The sequence below is a fragment of the Doryrhamphus excisus genome, chromosome 7 (genome assembly GCF_030265055.1).
Source record: "Doryrhamphus excisus isolate RoL2022-K1 chromosome 7, RoL_Dexc_1.0, whole genome shotgun sequence".
Taxonomy (NCBI): domain Eukaryota; kingdom Metazoa; phylum Chordata; class Actinopteri; order Syngnathiformes; family Syngnathidae; genus Doryrhamphus; species Doryrhamphus excisus.
In genome coordinates, this window is record NC_080472.1 from 15,493,194 (window position 1) to 15,514,719 (window position 21,526).

A 21,526-nucleotide genomic window follows, 5' to 3' on the forward strand; every position below is an offset into this window, starting at 1 on the left:
TCTGCACCAACTTTATCCATCACTTGAGCTGCAGAGCTGAAATAATAATTAAAATGTGGACGCATCACACGTATTTAAACTGATTTTAAACATGTTTAACGTGTCCAAGGGATGTGTTTATGAGCACCGCATGTGAGAAAAACTTTTACACCACTTTTGAGTAACAAAAAGACGCTCAAATGATTATTTTGTTCCGAATTTCCATGACATCATGAAGGAAAAACGTCCTTTCTCATGGACATGATACATGGATACATGATACATGCATGATGGACGTGATGAAAAGGCTTCGCTACACATCTTAAATAAAAGCTCATCAGTCAGCTATAGACATGGGAGTTATAAGTTTGATGATTTAGATTTTCTTCAGCGACTAGGCTAACCTAGCATGATGTTGCTGTTCCAGTAGGATTTAGTACCCAGCATACTTGTTTACCGCCTTCCTAAAAAGTTGTTTTAACCTTATTAGTAGATGTGAAACACCCTGTAGTCACCTATAAGACATAAATAAGACTCCTGTTTGTGTTTGTTACTATAAATCTATTCCCTAGTGAAGTGGAGTGGTGGGTGGACAGGAAGTGACGCCATTTTTTTATGAGGAATTATTGTCCTTGTTATGAGAGAATTACTGTTGTCATGGTGATCAAGTCTGGTGTTTGTCAGGAACACGCCGTGACCAGTGTAGAATTCTACACAACATTCACAGCGTCTTTGAATGTGTTTGTATTATACAGGGTCAAGCAAAATGATGACCTGACACATTTGTAGGTTAAATAAAAGGCAAATAAAGTAAAGAAACAAAAGTGTTTTTATTTTCAAAAAGTACATATAATGCCATTTTGTTTCATTATGTTTTAAAAATTAAATCAGTTCTTGCGCTGTGAGGTTGGCCGGTTGATTTTTGTTTCAATGCAGATCCAGTAGCTGTGAAGTTGGTAACCCATAACAAGATGGTGTTTGGAGTTGGTACGGGATCATGTCTACCAAGATTGAAGTGCAAACGGAACGCTTGTTGTGTTGCAGTTACAGATTTGTTTGTTTTGATAAACGTTTCCACAATAAAAGCGCGATGCTCACCAGTCCAATTCATGGCAGCAACTGAAAAAGAAACCAAAAACAATGCATTATATGTATGTGCTTTTCGAAAATAAAAACACTTGTTTTTACTTGACTTTATTTGCCTTTTATTTAACCTACAAATGTGTTTTTCCTGACCCTGTAGTTCATTTATATGATTGGAAATGCTTAATTTAGGCCAAAAATGTAGATGATTCGCTTCAATAACAATTTTTTGATGTGGATGTTGTGTTGAGAGAGCTTACAGGATACTGACCTACAATAGCGTTTTTATTGCACGCCTCCTTTTTTCTGCATGCACCCCTCCCTGGCTAAAAGGGATAGTCGCGTCCCAATACTTTTGTCGTGTAGCAGTGCAAGTCAGTCATGTACTCCATCTTGGGGTCAGACGTGTCTTCATGCAGTCACTCAGCAGCCCAGTCAGCCGGGCTCGCTGTGTCAGTCTTTGAAGCCACAGGGTCCAGCATGAATTAACCCCTGGCTGGCTGGTCAAGAGGGCGGGGCCTGCAAATGAAGTGCTATGAAGTCCATGTTGTCAGCCTCAAGGGGTCGTGACCCGACCCCCAACCCCCCACCCCCTTCCCACCGCCCCTCCTCTCCCTGAGCCCACAGCGCGGCCCCAGCCTTATTTGAGCCAGATGTTGGGAGACAAGGATCTAAACCTCCCCTTCCTCTTCCTCCTCACTTCCTACTGCAGCAGCCACTCATGATGCTCGTTTGGATTGATTGCTGTACTCCTCTTCCCCTTCGCTCCCCTCCCCCCTTCTATGTATACATACAAATATATATGTCTGTGTTCCCCTCTTTCATCGTCTCCACTCTCTGCCTCCATTCATGCTTCCTCCTCCTCCTCCCTGGCTGGGCTCAGGAGTAGTGAACAGGTGTTGTCTCCTTTTGATTTGGGTGCGTTCGGATTAATGTTGTCAGCTCAGCTGTTAAAACAACTGCCACCGCCAGATGCCAGTCAGTTTGGGGCTGGAGCTGTCACCTACACACACACACACACACACACACAGATAGATAGATACCCTACCTCCAACACACACACACTTGGCACGTTGTAGCACCGGCGGAGCAAATCAGCTGCTGTGCGCCAGTCTCGCTTGTAACCCAGGTGTGTTATTGTGTTGCCTTTCCAAAACGTCACAGTCATAGGGTGTGACACCATACCACACCGATCATTAATGTACACTTGAGTTGCTTCTATCACAAAAAAAAAAACTGAAGGAAAAAGCTTCTTGGCTCCGCTAGCGTGTTTACCTCCAGCCTTTGCCCGTTAAACTTTGACACAGCTATGATTCATGCTTGTCTCGCTTTATGCGTGTATGGTTGTCACATTTTCTTTGGCGCCCGGACAGTAACCTACACAGCCTTTATTTGTTTATTTGATGATTACGTTTAGAAAACTGCAGGAAATTTAGGAGTAAAACTATGATTAAGAGTAAATCATCAGCCGTTTTGGAAGGGCACACGCTTCCTTACAATGTGTCATAGTGGAAGTGCTAGAATTTGGAAGGGTGGGGTTTTTCCTCTTATATCTACGTTTTTCATCATTTAATCCAGAAGCATTAAAATAAATAATAATGAATAAATACTTAAAATTAAGTTAAATCCCTTCTTGTTGTATATGAATATATATGTATATATGAATATTTTAAATAAAAACAAGTAATGAATAAAGTATTTAAATGAAACTTATAAAAATAAGTTACAAATACATGAAGAAAACCAAAAGTGATGAATACATAAAAATGTAAACAAATGAAATTAAATATATATATAATTTTAAAGTAAAAAATCATTTGTAATATAATAATTTACTGTAGTAATAGTTAAAATTATTTTTTAATTAAACAACAAATTTATCTATATTTTTTTATAACTTTAAATAAAAACCCATAGCTGAATATGTGGTTTTGTGGCAAACTACTGTTCAGTTTTCGCACCCATTTAAATGAAAATTAAAAACAAATAATACATGAAGAAAACCAAAATGATAAATATATTAAAAATGCAAACAAATTAAATTAAATATATATAATTTTAAAGTAAAAAATAATTTGTAATATAATAATTTACTGTAGTAATAGTTAAAATTATTTTTTAATTAAACAACAAATTTATCTATATTTTTTTATAACTTTAAATAAAAACCCATAGCTGAATATGTGGTTTTGTGGCAAACTACTGTTCAGCTTTCGCACCCCAAGTCTCTTAAAAAAAAAAAAAATACATTCATGTCAGATCAATGTTCTCTCTCTCTTCAAATGACCCACCACATTTGTGTGCAAAGCCATCACACGACACAGTCTTGTGATACCGTTTCAAGCAGCCATAGACTCTCACACAGTGGACACTTGTTTGTCAGCTCGCGTCGGTTTGCCTGACAGTCTTACACCCTGCGGCACACACAGTCGTTCTTTTTCCACTTTCCCTGAACCACTTTTTTTTTTGGTACCTTCGCCCTCCATCCTCCCTTTGGATCACGCCCTCCTTGTCTGTTCTGTTGGTTCGCTTAATTACACTAACGAGGTTATGGCCGAGGTTATCATACGCCAATGAAGTCTTTGGTATCTGCAGACAGCCAAACGTTGTTAAGACAATTAGCTGCACTCAGAGAGTCATGGCTGTCTTGTCAGGGTTACGGCAGAGATGCAAGAAGGAAGAGGAAAGGGGGATGAAACTCCAGAAGAGCATCAAAGTAGATAAAAATATATTTTAAAAAGGAAAATTCCCAGGGAAACACTATGGGTCAATGCCGAGCATTCCAACAAGCGCTGTTTGGACTCTTGTTGCCATCGGTCTAATGGTTCTCACATGCCTGTCTCCCTTATCTTGGAGCGGGACAATGTGGGCTTTTTTTCCCCCTCCTAAGACTTTACAAAGCATTCTGTCTCGGGCCGATCGCGGCGCAGATGGGACAAACATTGGCACATTGAAGTGGGGGCGGGAGGTGGAAACAAAAAGATACAGAGAGGGATAGCACAGACATCCAAACAGAGGGAGAAGAGTGTGCTCATACGTCTGTTTACGCTTGTCAACAGCGTCTGCGCAGACAGGAAGAAAGAGGAAAGAGCCTGCCAGTCAAGTAAGAATAGTCTTGAGTCATCACTTTTTACCTGCACGCAGTCCAACGTGCGAGGCAGCATGGCTGCGTCAAGAGCTTCTTACGGTTCTGTCGGCCTCCCATGCCATTGCTTTGACAGGCAGACGAAAAATGTCACGACTCACTACAGAAAATGCCTGTGTGTGTGTGTGTGTGTTAGCGCTGTCGGTCTCTTGTATTGCTAATGCGTGGGTCCGTCCGCGGCCCATACACGGCAGGCCCCCACACACAATGTCTTCTTTTGTTGTCACGTTAAAGTGATGCAATAAAGCTGTGCAGTGACAAGGACGGCCCGCGGGCCACTGACTGCACTGTGACAGGGACGTGTGTGTGTGTGTGTGTGTGTGTGTGTGCAGACAAGAGCACTGAAGAGGGGTTATTGCCACAAGACAGATTGCAAGTGTCATTTTCCATTACAGCAGCCTGAGCCACTGTGTGTACACACACACACACACACACACACACAAATACACATGCCTCGGCCTACTTTAACAAGATGCTTTTGACAGGAAGAGATGTGCGTGCATTAAAAGTGAGTGCCCTGACGATTAAATTGTCTCCTCGCCCTGACACCAGGTAGAGAAAACACAACTTTCATGTGATTGGTCGCTGAGAAGAATAAGATTTATGACATTTAAAGCAACAGTATGCAATTTCACCTTTAAGAAGGTAATTTTGATGATACTCTAACTTGAAATTGTTGAATGGGTCACTGATAACAATGAGCTTTATTACATTTAAAGGAACATTAGGTAACAATTTTTTCATAAAAAAACTTAATTTTGATGGTACCCTGGATTGAAAAGTTGTGGAAAAAACACAATTTATACTTGGTCATATGAATAGAATTACAAAATAGCTGAATTAAATATTATATAGAAATATTTCATTGATTGGTCATCGACTCTATATAACTAGTGTACCATGAAATGACAGATTCTGAGTCATTTTGATGGGAGATTGAAATGATGGCACACTTTCATATGATTGGCCAATACTACAAAAATAGATGCTTTGCACTTAAAGCAACAATATGTAACAAAAATGTAATAAAATAACAGCTTCAAGCTCATGTTGATACACTGGCATGAAATGATGGACAGAACACTTTTTTGCATACTATAGTGTGATTGATCACTGACAGTCATCGCAGTTGTTACATTTAAAGCTACACTATGTAACAATTTTATCATTAAATATTAGCTTCAAGCTCGTGGATGGTACACTGGCTTGAAATGATGGACAGAACACTTTTATTGCATACTTTCGTGTGATTGATCACTGACAAATATCACAGTTGTTACATTTAAAGCTACACTATGTAACAATTTTGCCATTAAATATCAGCTTCAGTGTACCATTTAGATGGTACACTGCTTGTAATATTAAGAGTCGCATCACTGTCATCACCATGACAACCCTGCATCACATACTTGAGCCAACTGAAAGCCGTGCGGACCAGCCAGGACCCAAGCGTCAATTCCAACACTACATTTTTTTTAAACTTTTTTTTTTTCAAGTTGATGCTTTTGCAAACTTCCACACACTCTTTTTGGACATTGGATATTGATTTAATTAAAATGTTTAGCTGTTGACTTTGTGTTAGCTAGCTAGTGCACTTAATAGCATTTGCTAGTGATTATCTAGCAGTTATTGGTACTCTATTTGACTCTATCTTCATGCAAACCCACAGATTGGTTCCCTTCATAAGGTGCAGCAGCGATTCGGTTCCATTTTGAAGGAGTCCAGAGCCGCTTCAAATGTCTTATCGAGGAACCTTTAACGATACAAGAGGTCACAGAGGTCATTGGGAAAATGGGGTGTGTCTGCAAGTGTGTGAAAGGAACATTCTCCCTCTTGTTGGAAAAACATACGGCTGAGATAACCATCGCTAGATTCTCCAGCTTGGCTCGAGAAACAAACAAAAAGATAAGTAAATAAAATCATGAAGAGAAAATGTTTGCGAAGTTTGTCGCCGACTTTCTCCTGATTGACGCTCCAGAATTTTTGTGCCCTTCATCGTTCTTTCGCAATGTCGCGCCCTCGTCGCCGCTCCTATTTCTGACTGCCAGTGTGTGTTTGTATGTGTGTGTGCGTGTGTGTGTGGAGATTTCATGCCAGTATGAAAATTGGCTGTGGGTTTGGTTCAAATCAAATTGGACATAAGCACCCACAACACCATCTGTTAGGCAAAGGCAAGCGGAGTGAAGGGCAGAACTCTCTGCATTCGGATAAATGGATTTTTCAATTTATTAAATTGTTGACTGACACCCTCTGAAATGTTCCCCTTATGTGTTCGGCTGCCTATTCTTAGAAGATCACATTCAAGGTATACATCCGCATTCATCTCGCTCGCTAGAAATAGAGTGCGGTTGTTTTGTCTTGCAGCACCACAATTAGCTTTAGCTATTAAGTAGCTAAAGGGGCCCTATTATGCTCATTTTCTGAGTTGTTGTGGACTCGTACAGAGCAGATACACGCAATAACCTGCACAGAAAGCTTTCTGGACTCCCTGCGTCCGACCCAAACAGTCGCCCACACTGCTACCGAGGACTTCTGGATATGTTAGGAGTCCACTGAGCTGGCGCCAGTTGGTGCCAGTTCGCGGGAAAGATTATGTGATTGTTGCGTAGTGGCTCGCAGTGGCGGCGAATTAATGTTCACTCGGCATGTTGCCATGTTACCGTTATTCGGTGCCACTACATGCCAATCACATAATCTTTGGCGTGAACTGGCACCAACCGACGCCGGCCCAGTGGACTCATTGGCCCAACTTGGCTCTCGCCATTACATTCCAGTGGATTCCAATAGGCGGATTGTTTGTGACATTTGGTTCCACTTGGTGGACATGTTGCACCAATTGCTCGATGCAAGGGGCGCCACAAAGGTTTTAAACATTTTGAAATTTTCTTGCCGGCAAACTCAATTTTTGCCGCCATTACGGGCCACCACGAGCCAGTTGGGAGGCAGTTTGAGCCACTGCACACCACTAGGCACCTTATTGGCGACACTAGGCGCCACAGCAAATTGTATTGGTGCGAACTGGCACCAACTAGCGCCGGCCCAATGGACTCTCAGCACCCCGTTTACTGAGTACTACTTTTTTTCAGTGACTGGATTTGTGAATGAATGACTTTTGGGCAATTTCTACATCCCATAAACATTTTTCATATTTTTCAACCAATCTTTTTTCCAGAATTTTGTGTACCAAGTTTTGTGGTGATTCGGCCAAGCAACCTAAAGTTATTTTGTAGAGCGCATTGAGCTGTACGAGAAAAGCCATCAGCAGCGCCACCTTGTGGTGTATTTGTCAGACAAATAATAGCAGAAATGTTACACTTTTTTTGGTATTTCAGCGTTTCACATGAGTTTCTATGGAGGTCGGATGAGTGTGATTTTCTGCAACTTGGTAATTAAAAATACACATATGATTGTCATGTACACTGCAGGGCAGGACCATTAATAATATGTCCTCTGCCAATACACCCTCAAAACTTGATGCTGATCGGGTGCCAAACGCTCACTTTCAGTGTGTGCCCCCCCCCCCCCCCCCCCATGCCTGCCAAGTGGTCTTTATTAATAACTCCAATTGGAGTAGCTTGAATGACAAGTATGGATGATGGGGGGACAGCATGGGACGTTGTGTCTCTCACCAGTGGGAGAGCCTGGGAAGTGAGGTGGAATGTAGGAGACATTTTTAGTGTTTACACAGAGGCCGCTGCCATCTCGGCAACTGTTGCCAAGCGCCCCTTCTCCCGAACAACAAGGCTGGGTAATTGGTGCTATGAGTCGCTCACCTCGCAAAGGTGAACAAAAAGTGTTTTGATATGTCTTATAGTGGCCTCTCTTTCTTTCTTTCGTTTTTTTTTTCTTCTCATGCTCCCTCATCTTGGCAAAGCCATTTGGAGCGCCATTAGAGGGAATCAATGAAAAATGTGTCCAGACACATGGAGCAGCTCAACCAAAGATAAATTGATCATCTAAATAACAACATTATTATTAACGCGTTCAAGCCAGACTGGAACGCTCCAGTATAAATGAGCTGATGTTTTTTTCAAATACATCTACAGAACGTGGAAGATCATGTCTGATTTTTTTTTCATGAGGCCCTGAATTCCTGGCAACCTGACAAACTCGGATATTGGAATTTTAAAAGTTTTTTAAAATGGTTAAAAACATAGTACGGGACCTCTAAAGTGACCTTCTTGCCCACTTGGTCCCATCGTCATTGAACATTTCATGAATTGTCCTATTTTAATGCAAATGCTAATGAAAGCACTATCAGATCTGATTTGGACTCAGCAGCTCGGAAGAAAAAGTGGACCGTGTAGCATTAAACAATCGAGAGAAGGACGTTTGCTAACTCAGTTAAAGGAAAACTACGCTACACTATCTTCCACAATCCTGATGTGAGACATCAACACATACAGTCTTTCTCTTTTCTGTGCGTTCCAAAGATATACAAACAGATAAAAAAGCGAACCCTCGTTATTAGTCCCACAGGGGGAAGTTCCAGGTTGAGTACAAAAGCACACAAGAGCAGATAAAGTGCAAAATCAAGGTAATACAAATGTACACTGTGACTCCAAAAAGTGCCAAACAAAGCTCCATTTACATATAAAGTGACATGCCAAAGCTACAGCGACATTATTATTATTATTATTATATGGTAAAATGTCTTTCACTTCTATAGCGCTTTTCCACCTCCAAGGTACTCACGGCGCTTTGTTTACATTTACCGACTGATGACGCAGCACCAGGAGCAACTGGGGGTTCAGTATCTTTCCCAAGGATATGTCCACATGATCACAGCAGGACCGAGGATCGAACCCACAACCTTCAGGTTGGGAGACGACCAGTCTACCACCTGAGCCAAGCTGCCCTCACTATTATCGTTCACTCATTTATTTTGCGTGCGAGGCACAAAGATATGATGATGCAACTCCACAATAGAAGAGAGCATGTTTGGTGCCGTTTGCTTTTAAGGTGAATTAGTGCATTTTACAGAAAACACACAGAAAAGAGAAAGACGTGCGTTCATGTCTCACGCAAGGATTGTGGATGATGGGCCGAATTCTGAGAAAAGGTGCAGTTGTTCTTTAAGATAACCCACTTAAAAAGTTATGTCAGTTAAGATTTAGATCTGGCCTTGGTTTCTAATCTAATCGCGACATCGTATGTAAACATAGTCCGTCACATCGGTGCTCAATACTTCAGTGTTCATGGAGGGTGGCGGGCCTAGACAAACGCCGCCACTGCTTGTATAATTGCTTATTCAACGCTGACCTCTGCTCTGTTCGGGAAGGCGGTGAGGGAGGATGAAGAAGGAAGTGGTGGGAGGAACGCGGGGGAAGGAGTATAGCCAGAGCCTCATCTCGGCTGCCAAGGCAAGTCAATGTGGAGCCTGTTTTTTTTTTTTTGGGAGGGGGGGGTTAGGTTAGGAGGGAGGGAGGATGGGGTCCAAAGCCAGGGCCCTTTCCTGTGGACCCTCCTCCTCACTTCTTCATCCTCCTCAGAGCCCGGCTGGGTCTGGCGCTGGCACAGAGGCCCCTTTGTTGTGCCCCCGAGAGCCCGGACTCTCTCGTACTCTGCTCTCTTCTTTTTCACTGGCTTTCCTTCCCTCCATCCTTTCCTCCAAATATGAGATAATAGGAAAAATGGAGCTGGCCACTCGTGGTGACTCAGGGCAAAGAAACATCTGAGTGAACAATGGAACGTGTGAAAGAAAAAGCTCACTGCGCCATCCAAAAAAACAGACGGGGGCTCGCACTCGCTAACACACACACACACACACACACACACACACACACACACACACACACACACACACACACACACATATAGAGTATGTAGTGTACATTCACACACTGTCTGGCCGCCTGTATCCGCAGGTTGTTTTGGCTCGGCGGCAGGGCAGCTGCTTGACTCGGTTTGAGCCAGTGAGCCAAAATAAGAGTTCCAATTCCAAAGTTACTCGCCCCGTCCCTGCACTATTCCCAGATTGCAGTCGGTATACAGTATCGCCTTCTGATGATGCAACAGGATTCACAGCCACCATTTGATGCCATGCTTGATGTTGAAGGGGGAAGACAGGTATCCTCCCTCAACTCCACCCTGAAAATATGTGGCCCACACCCCTGCGTGGGCACAAAACTCTCCACATGCTTACCTCACCCACTATTTCAACGTCACGTAGAAGAAAAAGGGAGTCACTCCCCGGATTTTCATGGAAAGTGTTGTGTGCCGTCCTTTTACATGATGTGGTTTCTGGCAACTGTCCTTCATGGTTGCTATGTTTTCATGCAACTGTCAAACTCATTTAATGCAGAAAGTCAAGGAAAAATCATAAAATTCGACTTGAAAAAATAATTAAAATATAAATAAATTGAACATGGTAACTGTCAAGCTCTTTGACAAAAACAAAATAGAAAAATACATTTAAAAAATGAATGAAATACAATGAAATGAATTGAAGGCAGAAATACATTAAAATTAATAAAATATCAGAAACAGAAATATTGTTGGTAAATGTGAATGGTTGTCTTCATGCCCATTTTCCAACTAAAATTTTTGTTTGAAATCAATGAATTTCTAAAAAAAAAAAAAGTCTATAATATAATATAATATTATTTTGTGCCCTGTGATTGGCTGGCCACCACTCCAGGGTGTACCCTGCCTCTTGCCCGAAGACGGCTGGGATAGGCTCCAGCACCCCCGCGACCCTCGTGAGGATAAGCGGTAGAAAATGAATGAATGAATGAATGAATGAATAATATTATTTTAATAAGAAGGAAACTTGATCAAATTAATATTTATATTAGCATAAAAAACTGGTAACTGGTTTCTATATTTCAATGCTAAAAATAATTACATTAAGGATGAAATAAAAAAAGTGAATTAAATAAAATTAAGTTAAATAAAATAAAATAAATTAAATAAATAAGTTAAATAAAATTAATTTAAATATATGATGTGGTTCTAAGCAGTGGTCCTGTCAAGCTTTTACAGTCCAAAGTACATAAATATAAACAAATTGTATCAAATATATCACTGAAAAGCAAGAAACTAATTCCAACAACAGTTTTTTGCTCTTGATGGTAGCTAAGGTATGTTTTCATGCTCAATATACACCGAAATGCAATTAATAAAAAAAAAATCTAAAAAAATGTAGGAAGTCAAATAATAAAATAAATAGAAGAAAACTGCCAACTCTTTCTGTTGATGGTTGTTATGTTTCCAAGCTCATTTGAATGAAGTATTAAATAAAAGTAAATAAAGTAAAAATCAAGTAGAAAATAAAAATGACATTAGCTTTCTGCCAACAGCTCATTTAATGAGTTGATGATGTCCATAAAGGAGAAAAATAAATGCACTGGAGAGTTAGCTGTAATATCGAAGCTACGAGTAGGACCTAAACAAGCAAGCGGAAGGGACAAGGAGGTCACAGTTTAAGAGTTGTGGGCACGCCCTCCCTCCAAACACCGCCACCACACATACTGTACGTGTACAGTGTTTATCAAGGGGGTCAGTGTGGGTTCATTCCCCGCTAGAGTCCACATCATCAATCAACATCTGAGAAGGCTTCAGTGTGCCTCCTCTCCTCCTGTCTTCCTGTCTTCTTCCCATTTTGCCATCGTCTGCACAATGAAAGAGCCTCTTGGCTTTTATTAATAGTTAAAGTGGTCCCGGCCTGTCACTTGGGACAATGGCTGCAGCCCTGTTAATAAATAAAAATACTAACTAGAGATGGAGACAAGAGAGGAAGAGCAGCGGCGAGGAGGAGGGGGGAGAGGGAGGGGGATTGGCGATGCTGCCATTTGTTGTTCCCGCTCACTTGTCAAAGCTCTTTGGCTTAAAAGCCTCTGTCATTGTTGAAGGAGGAGAGTGGGAGAGAGAAAGGGAGGAAGAGGGAGCACCGGGGGCTAATAGCACCTGTTGGGGTGATGGTGAGACAGCTGTCAGAGAGGGAGGGAAACCCACTCTTTCTACTCGCCAGCCCTTCTCTTGCTTACCTTCACGCCGCGGCGCTCACGTTTGCCGACTGTAGCGGCAGTGAAAACCTCAAGGACAGAGCCGTCGTACGGCAAGGCTGCTGGCATTGACGTGTAGAATGGAGAAACGCACACAAAAAAAAGTGACGTTTAAGAATTGATCTTTCATTACTGTATGTGCGTGTGCGTGAAAGCGGGTCTATTGAGATCAGCCGAGCGCGAATACTCGACAAAGTCAGAGGGAAGGAGCTGAATCAGGTCTCTGGAGAGAAGTACAGTACAGTATGTAGGACACGCTACATTGCATCTGTGTGTCTCAGCAGAGCTTGTACTGTCATGTGTTTGTGTCAGACTCATGCGAGTTATCTTCCTAAACGGGACGACGACAAGACGTATGTTTGGAAAATTGCAGTATATGACGTGCATGCGTGGGTTTTCTCCGGGTACACCGGCTTCCTCCCACATTCCAAAACATTCATTCATTTTCTACCGCTTATCCTCACGAGGATCGCGGGGGTGCTGGAGCCTATCCCAGCTGTCTTCGGGCGAGAAGCGGGGTACACCCTGGACTCGTGGCCAGCCAATCACAGGGCACATATATAGACAAACAACCATTCACACTCACATTCATACCTATGGACAATTTGGAGTCGCCGATTAACCTAGCATGTTTTTGGAATATGGGAGGAAACCGGAGTACCCGGAGAAAACCCACACGTGCACGGGGAGAACATGCAAACTCCACACAGAGATGGCAGAGGGTGAAACTGAACTCTGGTCTCCTAGCGGTGAGGCCTGCGTGCTAACCACTCGCTCACCGTGCAGCCCCATTCCAAAAACATGCTAGGTTAATTGGCGACTCCAAATTGTCCATAGGTATGAATGTGAGTGTGAATGGTTGTTTGTCTATATGTGCCCTGTGATTGGCTGGCCACCAGTCCCTTTACCCAAAGACAGCTGGGATAGGCTCCAGCACCCCCGCATGAATGACTGCTTGATGCAACATACGTATGTATGTCATCTTGGTAACACTTTACAATAAGCTACACGAAATTACCGCATTTAACTGTAAACACTACTCATTAGTTGTTGAGGTGTCCGTGCAGATGCCTGATTAAAAAAAAAACACACACAATATTTAATCATCTTAACCAGTATTTTCCATTTATTCAAAAGTTTGGACGCATGGTACTGTAATGTTTTCATGGCGACTCGCTCCCTTTAAAAGTAGTTTTGAAGTGTGTTCGCCGGACGTCTCTTCCTCTGCGGACAGCATTAGCGTGTTCATATGTGTGTTAGTGCAGGCAAGCTGTCGCTCACCGGCAAGATTAAGATGTTTTTCCACCTAAATCTGTCTTGTCATTCCAGTTATGAGGTTGGGAGTGGAAAATAATCCAAGCACAAACAAACTTTTTCTCCCAGCGCATCAGCGTGCCGACATCTGTGCGGTATATATCTGTATAGGGCACAGGAGTGTGCACGTGTGTTTGTGCATTCAAGTGTTTGCATTGGCTGACAGGGTTAATCTGGGTGTAAAAACCTCCTCTCCGTGCTAAGACCTGCCACATCCCGAGTGCAGATGGCACCTGGTAAATAACATCTCTCTAGGTCTGACTATAGTTAAGATTTGGAAGTGATTTCCAAGTACTCTGCATCACGCTGCAAGACACGCTGCTAGAATTCTATGTGCAGGTGTGCCTAATGAAGTGGACGTGCGTGAGGATGTTTCGGCAAACATGCACGTTTCGATGTGTGTGTGCGCATGAAGGCGCTCATGTGAGCAAGGCTCTGTGGAGTGTGTGTTGAAAACAAAGCGGCGGCTGATAATGTGTCCATTGTGGCGGGTGCATTAAGGCCCTCTTTGTCTCAGGGCCCACAGGGCTAATGATTCTCTAGCAGCAGGTGAGAGGCAAAAAGCCTCTCGCACTTCCTCTCCCTCTACGCTCCACTTGTCTCTCGCTTTGTCTTGCGCCGGCTCGCTAACTCTCACCCCCCCCCCACACTTCTCCTTTTTTTTTGTTCCTCAGATTTCCTCTTGTTCGATTATGAGCATCCCTTGCTACCTTTCTGTGGTCCTCTGTTTCTCGCTCCTGCTGATGCAGCCATTAGCCTGAGCCGCTGCTGCCTTTATTACAGCAAATGGACTTTAAAGCTGCTTTATTGTGATATTGGCCAGCCAACTGAGCCTCTCTCTCTCTCTCTCTCTCTCTCTCTCTCTCTCTCCATGTGTCCTTCATCGCCCTGAACAGAAGCTCCCACCATTGAGAGGCTGCTGTCAAAGGACTGGAAGGACAAACTTTTGGCCATGGGCTCAGGGCACATCGGCGAAATTAAAGGTACGTTCATGTCTGCGTAATAACACTGAACATATCGCTACAAATTTCGGAATGAGTCACCAAAGACTGACTTGTTTTGTCCCTGACCTGTTGACATCGCTGATGAGGGCCCTGAGAAGAGCCCATAATGAATAGACAAGGCAAAAGTCCTTTGTTTCAACTTCCTTTTTGATTCAAGAAGAGAATAAAAAGTAACATCACTACAAAATAGGAATTTGGATCAACAAAATAAAATAAAATAAAATAAAAAAGTCACCACTTTCCTGATTCATCCATACATCCATATTCCAGACTGCTCATCCTCATTAGAGTCGTATGCTGGAGCCTATCACAGCTGAATTTGGGCAAGAGGCGGGCTACACCCTGTACTGGTCACCAGCCAATCACAGGGCACATAAACCTAATATACCTAAGGCTTACTTATGTCTTAAATGGCTTACCTTAACTGATTATGTCTACTATATTGGGTAATATGAGTGTAAAGATGACTATAGGGCTGCTATTTCACATCTAGAGTGCTTTAATGATGGTATTTAGAAACTATGCTAGAATATTTTGGCAATTAATATTGAATCCTACTTCGAGGGACATAAGGTGCATGGCTCCCTTCATCTATATAAGACATTTCCACCCTTTTAAAGGTGTGAAATGCAGGCTGCAGCTACATCATATGTTAATATGTCTTCTTCTATTGATACCTATAGGAGACATGCCCGAATGAGGACAGGAATCTCACCTTTATGTCCATATGAGGACATAGTAAACCTCCCTGTGACCTTATAAGGATAATCAACACCCTCCAATTGCCTATAGAAGACATAAAAGCCCCTCCTGTGCTGACACAAGGGCATACACATTCTTTCCATGGCTATATCAGGTCAAGAAACGCCATCTTTTTCACCATATTATTCACCATATAGGACACGAAACACACCCCCTGTGCCCATATAAGGACATAGAAATGCTTCCTTTGACCATATTAGGTCAAGAACTGCTCTGCCGTTGCCTATATTGAAATGAAAGACCGTTCTGAACCCATTTAAGGACATGAAACACCACCAGGGTTTGAAAACAAATGTTTCCATGACAACCGTTTACTAAGGCCCATTGTTAATAACTTATTTCCACCTATCCAACTTTGTTTTCACAACCACAAGAGCAACAGACCATCTCGACCAAAGGGCAGGAAGGGAACAGGAGTATACGCAGGAACTCGAGAAAAAGCTGAAAAACGGAATATTCTCCAGCAGCGGTGCTTCGTTATGAAACCAGACACATAATCAAACAAGCTTTGCCGAGCGCTACGGCCGTTTGCAAGGGGAGGCTTCATTGATCAAACCTCCCTCTTTTTTTTCTTTTTCTCCAGCATCCTGCTGCGCTGACATTTCTGTCTAGGGGCGTCCTGCTTGGCACCCCACGCACCAGCAGCTGGGGGGCAATATCAGTAGTGCATGTGTCTTTGACAGCGCTGAGAGTGTCTGTACCGTATCTGTGCATGTTTTGTGACTGGACACTTCATTAGGTACCCAACCTGATGAAAACTAAGATAAATGTAGCTTTACTTTGACAATAATGCTCCGTTTAATAGCGGTGCATGGAATAGAAACCAGGTTTTCTACTTAGACTCTATGAATGAAGCGTCATATGATGCTTTGTGAGAGAATTTTTGTGGGCTACCCAACTTGTCGGCAACCAAATTACATCTAGCTTAGCCAATGGGAAAATCAAGTTATACTCCACCACACAGTAAACACTTTAATCTACTTATTGGCAGTAAGTGGGTTGTTTCATTCATGTAAATATACATGCTAGCTAATAATCCTCCAGACTTCATGTACCTTTCTGCTCCTTCAACTGAATCCATCCTTCCTTCCTCTCAGGCCATCTTGTCCCCGCTCCTTTCTCGTTAACTAACAGAGGGGTGGGGTGGAGGTGGGGGTCTGCCATTAATTAGCCCCTGAAACACAGTGACAAGTATTGCATTGTTGCAAATTGCTTAATTATGTTGAGACTTTTAGGCAAGCACAGGTTGTAATAATTATTCTGAGGAGCTCTCCGCTCCCTGATCGATTCTTCCATACAGGAGCTGAAGAAACACGTTTGTACAACGATGTGTGTGTGTGTGTGTGTTGCAGTGTGTGGGGTGGCGGACTTTCATAGGAGTTGTAGGAAAAAGTGGGGGGTGGTCTCCATCTCTCCGTCTGCTCTGGTTTACTGATTAAAGCCGAGCATCTGACGACGAGAGGAGAAGAAAGAAAGAGAAGCGTTGTCTTCATCTTCACACACCTTTCCGTGCTGAAAGGAATGCTCTTGCACCTTCGCCGCACACATCCGCAGTGTTTGTGCACAAAAGCGGACGATTTAACTGTGTTTGCATTTGGGCATGTGTGTGTGTGTGTGTGTGTGTGTGTTTGACCCCCAAGACAAGAAAGCCTCCTTTGATCCATCGTTTCACCTTTACAACCCCCCCCCCCCCTTTCCTTTAACTTATCCCCTCTCACTTCACCCCCCTTTACCATTTAACACTAGACTCTTTCTTGTCTTGGTCAGCTTGGGCAACACGCACACACACACACACACACACACATGGTTCTCTCTTTCTGACTTGACAAAGGTGGGTCTGTGCGTTAGGACAGCGGCGTGTTTATTTTTCCAGCAGCCAGCGCTCCCAACAGTTGCCTTTATTGTTCATTGTTGGCGGATGGATGGAGTGAGGGAGAAGGTGGCTGGATTGGGGGGGGGGTTGAGTCTAGGAAATGGGGAGGGGCGGTGGTTGAAGCGGCGGCTACCAACCGGGAGGACAAATGGATGACTCTCACCTTCCCGTTGTGGTCAAAGGCCAGGTCAAGCTCCTTACGCCACGTTCTTCTTGTCAGTGTACCCCCTTTTCTCTCCCCATGAGTCCCCGTTTTGCGCCTTTCTCCCGCCTTTTCCTCTCATCCTCATCTGGTTTGACTGGTGCAGGAATGTGGCCCTCTTGAAGGTAGCAGCTGAAGAACAATGGAGGATTGTAGTCGCACACACACACACACACACGCAATAAAGTCATGTCGACTGGTGGAGCAGACATTAGGACCCACACTGATTGTGCTTCTCCTTAACTACATCCTGTTGAATGATTTAGGCCTTGTGTGTTTGGTAATTGTGTGTGTGTGTGTGTGTGTGTAATGGAGCTGGTATGTCAGGATCTGAAGGGTCAAGGGTCAGGCCATGCTAAATGTGAGCAGAAGGTTGGTTGACTGCAGGGTAAACACAGACCAGACACACTTTCCTTCTCTCTCTCTCTCGCTCACGCACTCACACACACACACACACACACACACACACACACACACACACACACACGGCGTAATAGCCGCTGTTGTTAGCAAGAAATGATTTATTTTCTTTCTTGATTTCTCATTTGCTTAACCTGTTGACTAACGTTTCCTCTTCTGGATATGAATGTAGGAATAAAGACAATGATGAATGTGGTCTAAGCAATTACGTCTGGCCCTTGGAAAATGAGTCCACATCTGGTTTTGCACGCCTTCCGATAAAAAGACCCCCAAACGGGTCATATATTAGACTGACCAACAAGGCATGGATAGCTTTACTCTGCTTTGTTGTTGACCTTTATGATCCTTTTCTGGCCTCCGGTTGAGATGCCATCCATGCATTATATTTGTACTCTCGGAGACTTGTCATGTACTAGACGCCATAATCCTGCATGTTCACTTGGAAATCCACTTTCAAGAAAACCAGCCAATCAAACTAAGTTCTGAAATGTGTCTCCCTTAAACTGATCCCCCAGTGTTAACTAAGAACCTTTACATTACAATCCTATGGGAGCAGATGCTGATGGAAAGATGCGCTTCACTACTGCAGCAGTAGTTCATTAAAACACAGAAATACGCAGTGTGCTTGAATGCCTCATCAGCACGGAGCGCACACTGCTTATTAGGAAGAAGGAAGGAGACGGTTGGGAGATGTTTATGGTTCTGTGTATGTTTTGTGAATAAATAAACCACCCCCGCACACTAATAGTAGTATAATGATTCTCTGGCTGGAATCTGTTTATAGTGTCCCGTTCTTCACAGAGAAAGACTGAGTCACCAACATGTGGATGCTTTGTTTGGGCACGCGGCTAGTTTGTTAGGTGCATGCAGGATTTGTGGCAATAATTACAGTCGGAAACCGAATCCTATGAAAACCAGCTGTGCAAAACTGATTACGTAATTCAAATATTGCAAACCAATATAGATTTTACAAAAAGCATTCAAATATTTCTAATTTCTGCATGTTTTTTCTTCTGTCTTTTTAACGCTGGTCTGTGTCATTGGTCCGTGCAGTATTGACATTTGAGCTGAAGTGAACCGAACCACACCAGTGTCCACTTGGAAGTAGACCAAGACCCATCTCTGTTTGGTTTACACTTGATCAAACACCAGAGATCATTTTAACCAAACCAAACATGACATTCAACCAAGACCTGCAGTTTTCTTCAAAAAGCATCACCTTTGCGCTTTCTGTGCCCGTAGGTACACCGGACAGCCTGGCGGAGAAAGAGCGCCAACTCATGGGCATGATCGGCCAGCTGAGCAGCCTGAGGGAGCAGCTCCTGGCGGCCCACGAGGAGCAGAAGAAGCTGGCTGCCTCGCAGATGGAGAAGCAGAGGCAGCAGATGGAGCTGGCCAAGCAGCAACAGGATCAGGTACATCCACTCTATATGACACAAACAGGACACGTGAGACCCAATGTCATGCCCCGTGCATTTATTTTGAACGTGCGGTTGTCAAAAACAACACACGTCTCATTAAGTGTGCATACAACCACCGACATGCGCCTTTGGCAGCATCAGCGCAGGGACACAGTGCAGGAATGAGCTTAGGTGGATGTAAGCGGGACACACGCACACTCCTACCCAGCTTCCAGGCGAGACTCTGCCAGGTATTTGCATAGAAAGGGGCTTTCCTGTCTTTGTTGTGTTTTTAGCTCCTGGAAAGCCTGCTCTGCATGCAGTAAATGAGGTACACAAATCACCTGTGAACAACACGATGCCTTGCGGTGCCCTTTGCCGCGTCCCTCAACACACAGCTTGCTCCACCGTGTTCGCCACTAGTGAAGCTGCTTCATCATATATTGCAAAGAATCACTATCATGATGTCAAAACTACAAAAAATACAATAACAAATGTTACCATCGGAGCCTGTAAAGCTAAAATAGCCAATAGTTAGGTTAAAAAAACCTCATCAAGTCCCTCTAATTGCGCACTTCCTACTGTGATGTTTCACTTAATGTGTGTCAGTGCCACAGCGCTGACCCTTTGGCTACGAGCTGCGACCAGATGCTCTTTAATATTTTATACCACGGCATCGACCCTCTGTCGTGCAACTGGGGCCTGGGAGACCTGCAGATGTGTTGCATTTCCCACAGGCCCCAAACGTCCGTACGACATAACTCACACACATACTGTATATTATCTAATAGTATTGTGTTGTTTATTTTTGTTTTGTCCTCAGATTGCCCGGCAACAGCAGCAGCTCCTGCAGCAGCAGCACAAAATCAACCTCCTGCAGCAACAAATCCAGGTGAGGCGGCTTTGTGTGCGTGTGTGCATATATGGTCGCTGATGTATCTTTCGTGACCTGTTAGTCAGCACAATTGTTTGTGTGTGCAAGCAATTTTGATCTGGATTTTTTTTTTTCTCGGCTTTAAGTCGAGTTAGTTTTAGTTTTAGACTTATTTCAACTTTTAGTTGGGGTACCGACTTTTTGTTGACGCGGGATACTCATCAATCATTTTTGTCAAACAAAGCTTGTCTTCTTGTAATAACAGTCACAAGATGATGAAATACCCGACGTCCTCCATTGTTATCTCTTTGTTTACTTTTGTCTTCTGTGTTGGATTCATTGGCCGGGTTACATTGTGTCGGGCTGGTATTGTGACAAAGCAAACATAGCTTTGCACGGTGGAACAATGGTGCGCAGGCCATTGTGGTTTGATAGTGAAGGTCTTCCCGCAGACTACATGGAGATTTTTGTCGTCTGCAATCATTAAAAGTCAGTTTGGGTAGAAACGCCGACTTAAAAATGGAGGTATTGTCCTTTATGGTGCTACACTGGAGCCTCTATGTTGGTCCAGGTGGCTCGGAACTAATAGCCGGGGCCTTTGTAAAAGCAGATGACACTGAATTTTGAGCTGAGAAAGACCCGCTTTGTATCATCGAGACACCCTGTCCAAGACGGAACGCACACACATGCATACACATCCCCTTTTAACCCCCCCGTGAGTTGGCCATACACAGTGTGTGTGATAAGGGAGTGTGTGTATCCAAACAGCTGTGTTTATTTGCATTGTGTGGGTTCAATTATAAATTGTTCCCTTTTTCTTGTGTCTTGCAAGTGCGTTGTTTGTGAAGACGTCTCTGTGTGTTCTGGATTGTCCTGGTTGGTTGTGTATGTGTGCCGCAGCTGTGTATGTGGAGCTATAAACACGTCCGCTCATGATTCACTCCCTCACGACCCCGCCGAGACAAAGCACTCTTTTCCCATGACTTTGCAACCTTTTCCCAAACAAGCGTTACTCCATTGAACGGGGCCCCCGCAACAATAGCCTCTCACAAGCCGGGGGCAGCTGTAGGCATTCGCAGTGAGAGGAGAGGACCCGCGATCAACACGACTCCAATGTCGAACGGGGCGAGCAAAAACGATGCCCCATGATCAAACGCACGCTCGGCATCAAAGAGTTGGTCGAGAAACGCGCTGCTTAATCATTCATGAAGAGATTGTCCGCACAATCCCACAATACAATGGCCTGCCAGAGCGGGGCCACCAGGTTCACGATGTTGGCGTGTGTGTGTGTGCGTATGATAAGCCCCTTGTGATTGCGTTTCCCCCTAACGAGGCCGAGTTCAGCTGTCCCTTCTTGTGTCTCTCTCTGTTTGTAGTCTGCATGCATCCTTGGCTTTGTTCACCCCTAAACCCCCAAAGGCCTGCAAAGAATGCTTTCAAGCGTCCACTTGGAAGAGGTGATGA

The 21,526-nt window shown here is 43.6% G+C and overlaps 1 protein-coding gene across 11 annotated transcripts in view; it reads left to right on the plus strand.

Annotated features, from left to right (window-relative positions):
- sox5 (SRY-box transcription factor 5) overlaps positions 1–21,526 on the plus strand; it is a 176,473-nt gene that overhangs the window by 124,582 nt on the left and 30,365 nt on the right. For all 11 annotated transcript variants that reach the window (XM_058076812.1, XM_058076813.1, XM_058076816.1 and 8 more), the window contains 3 exons: positions 14,424–14,510; positions 19,031–19,203; positions 20,012–20,080. In XM_058076812.1, coding sequence (XP_057932795.1) covers positions 14,424–14,510; positions 19,031–19,203; positions 20,012–20,080 — 329 coding nt within the window. The remainder of the gene's footprint in view (positions 1–14,423; positions 14,511–19,030; positions 19,204–20,011; positions 20,081–21,526) is intronic.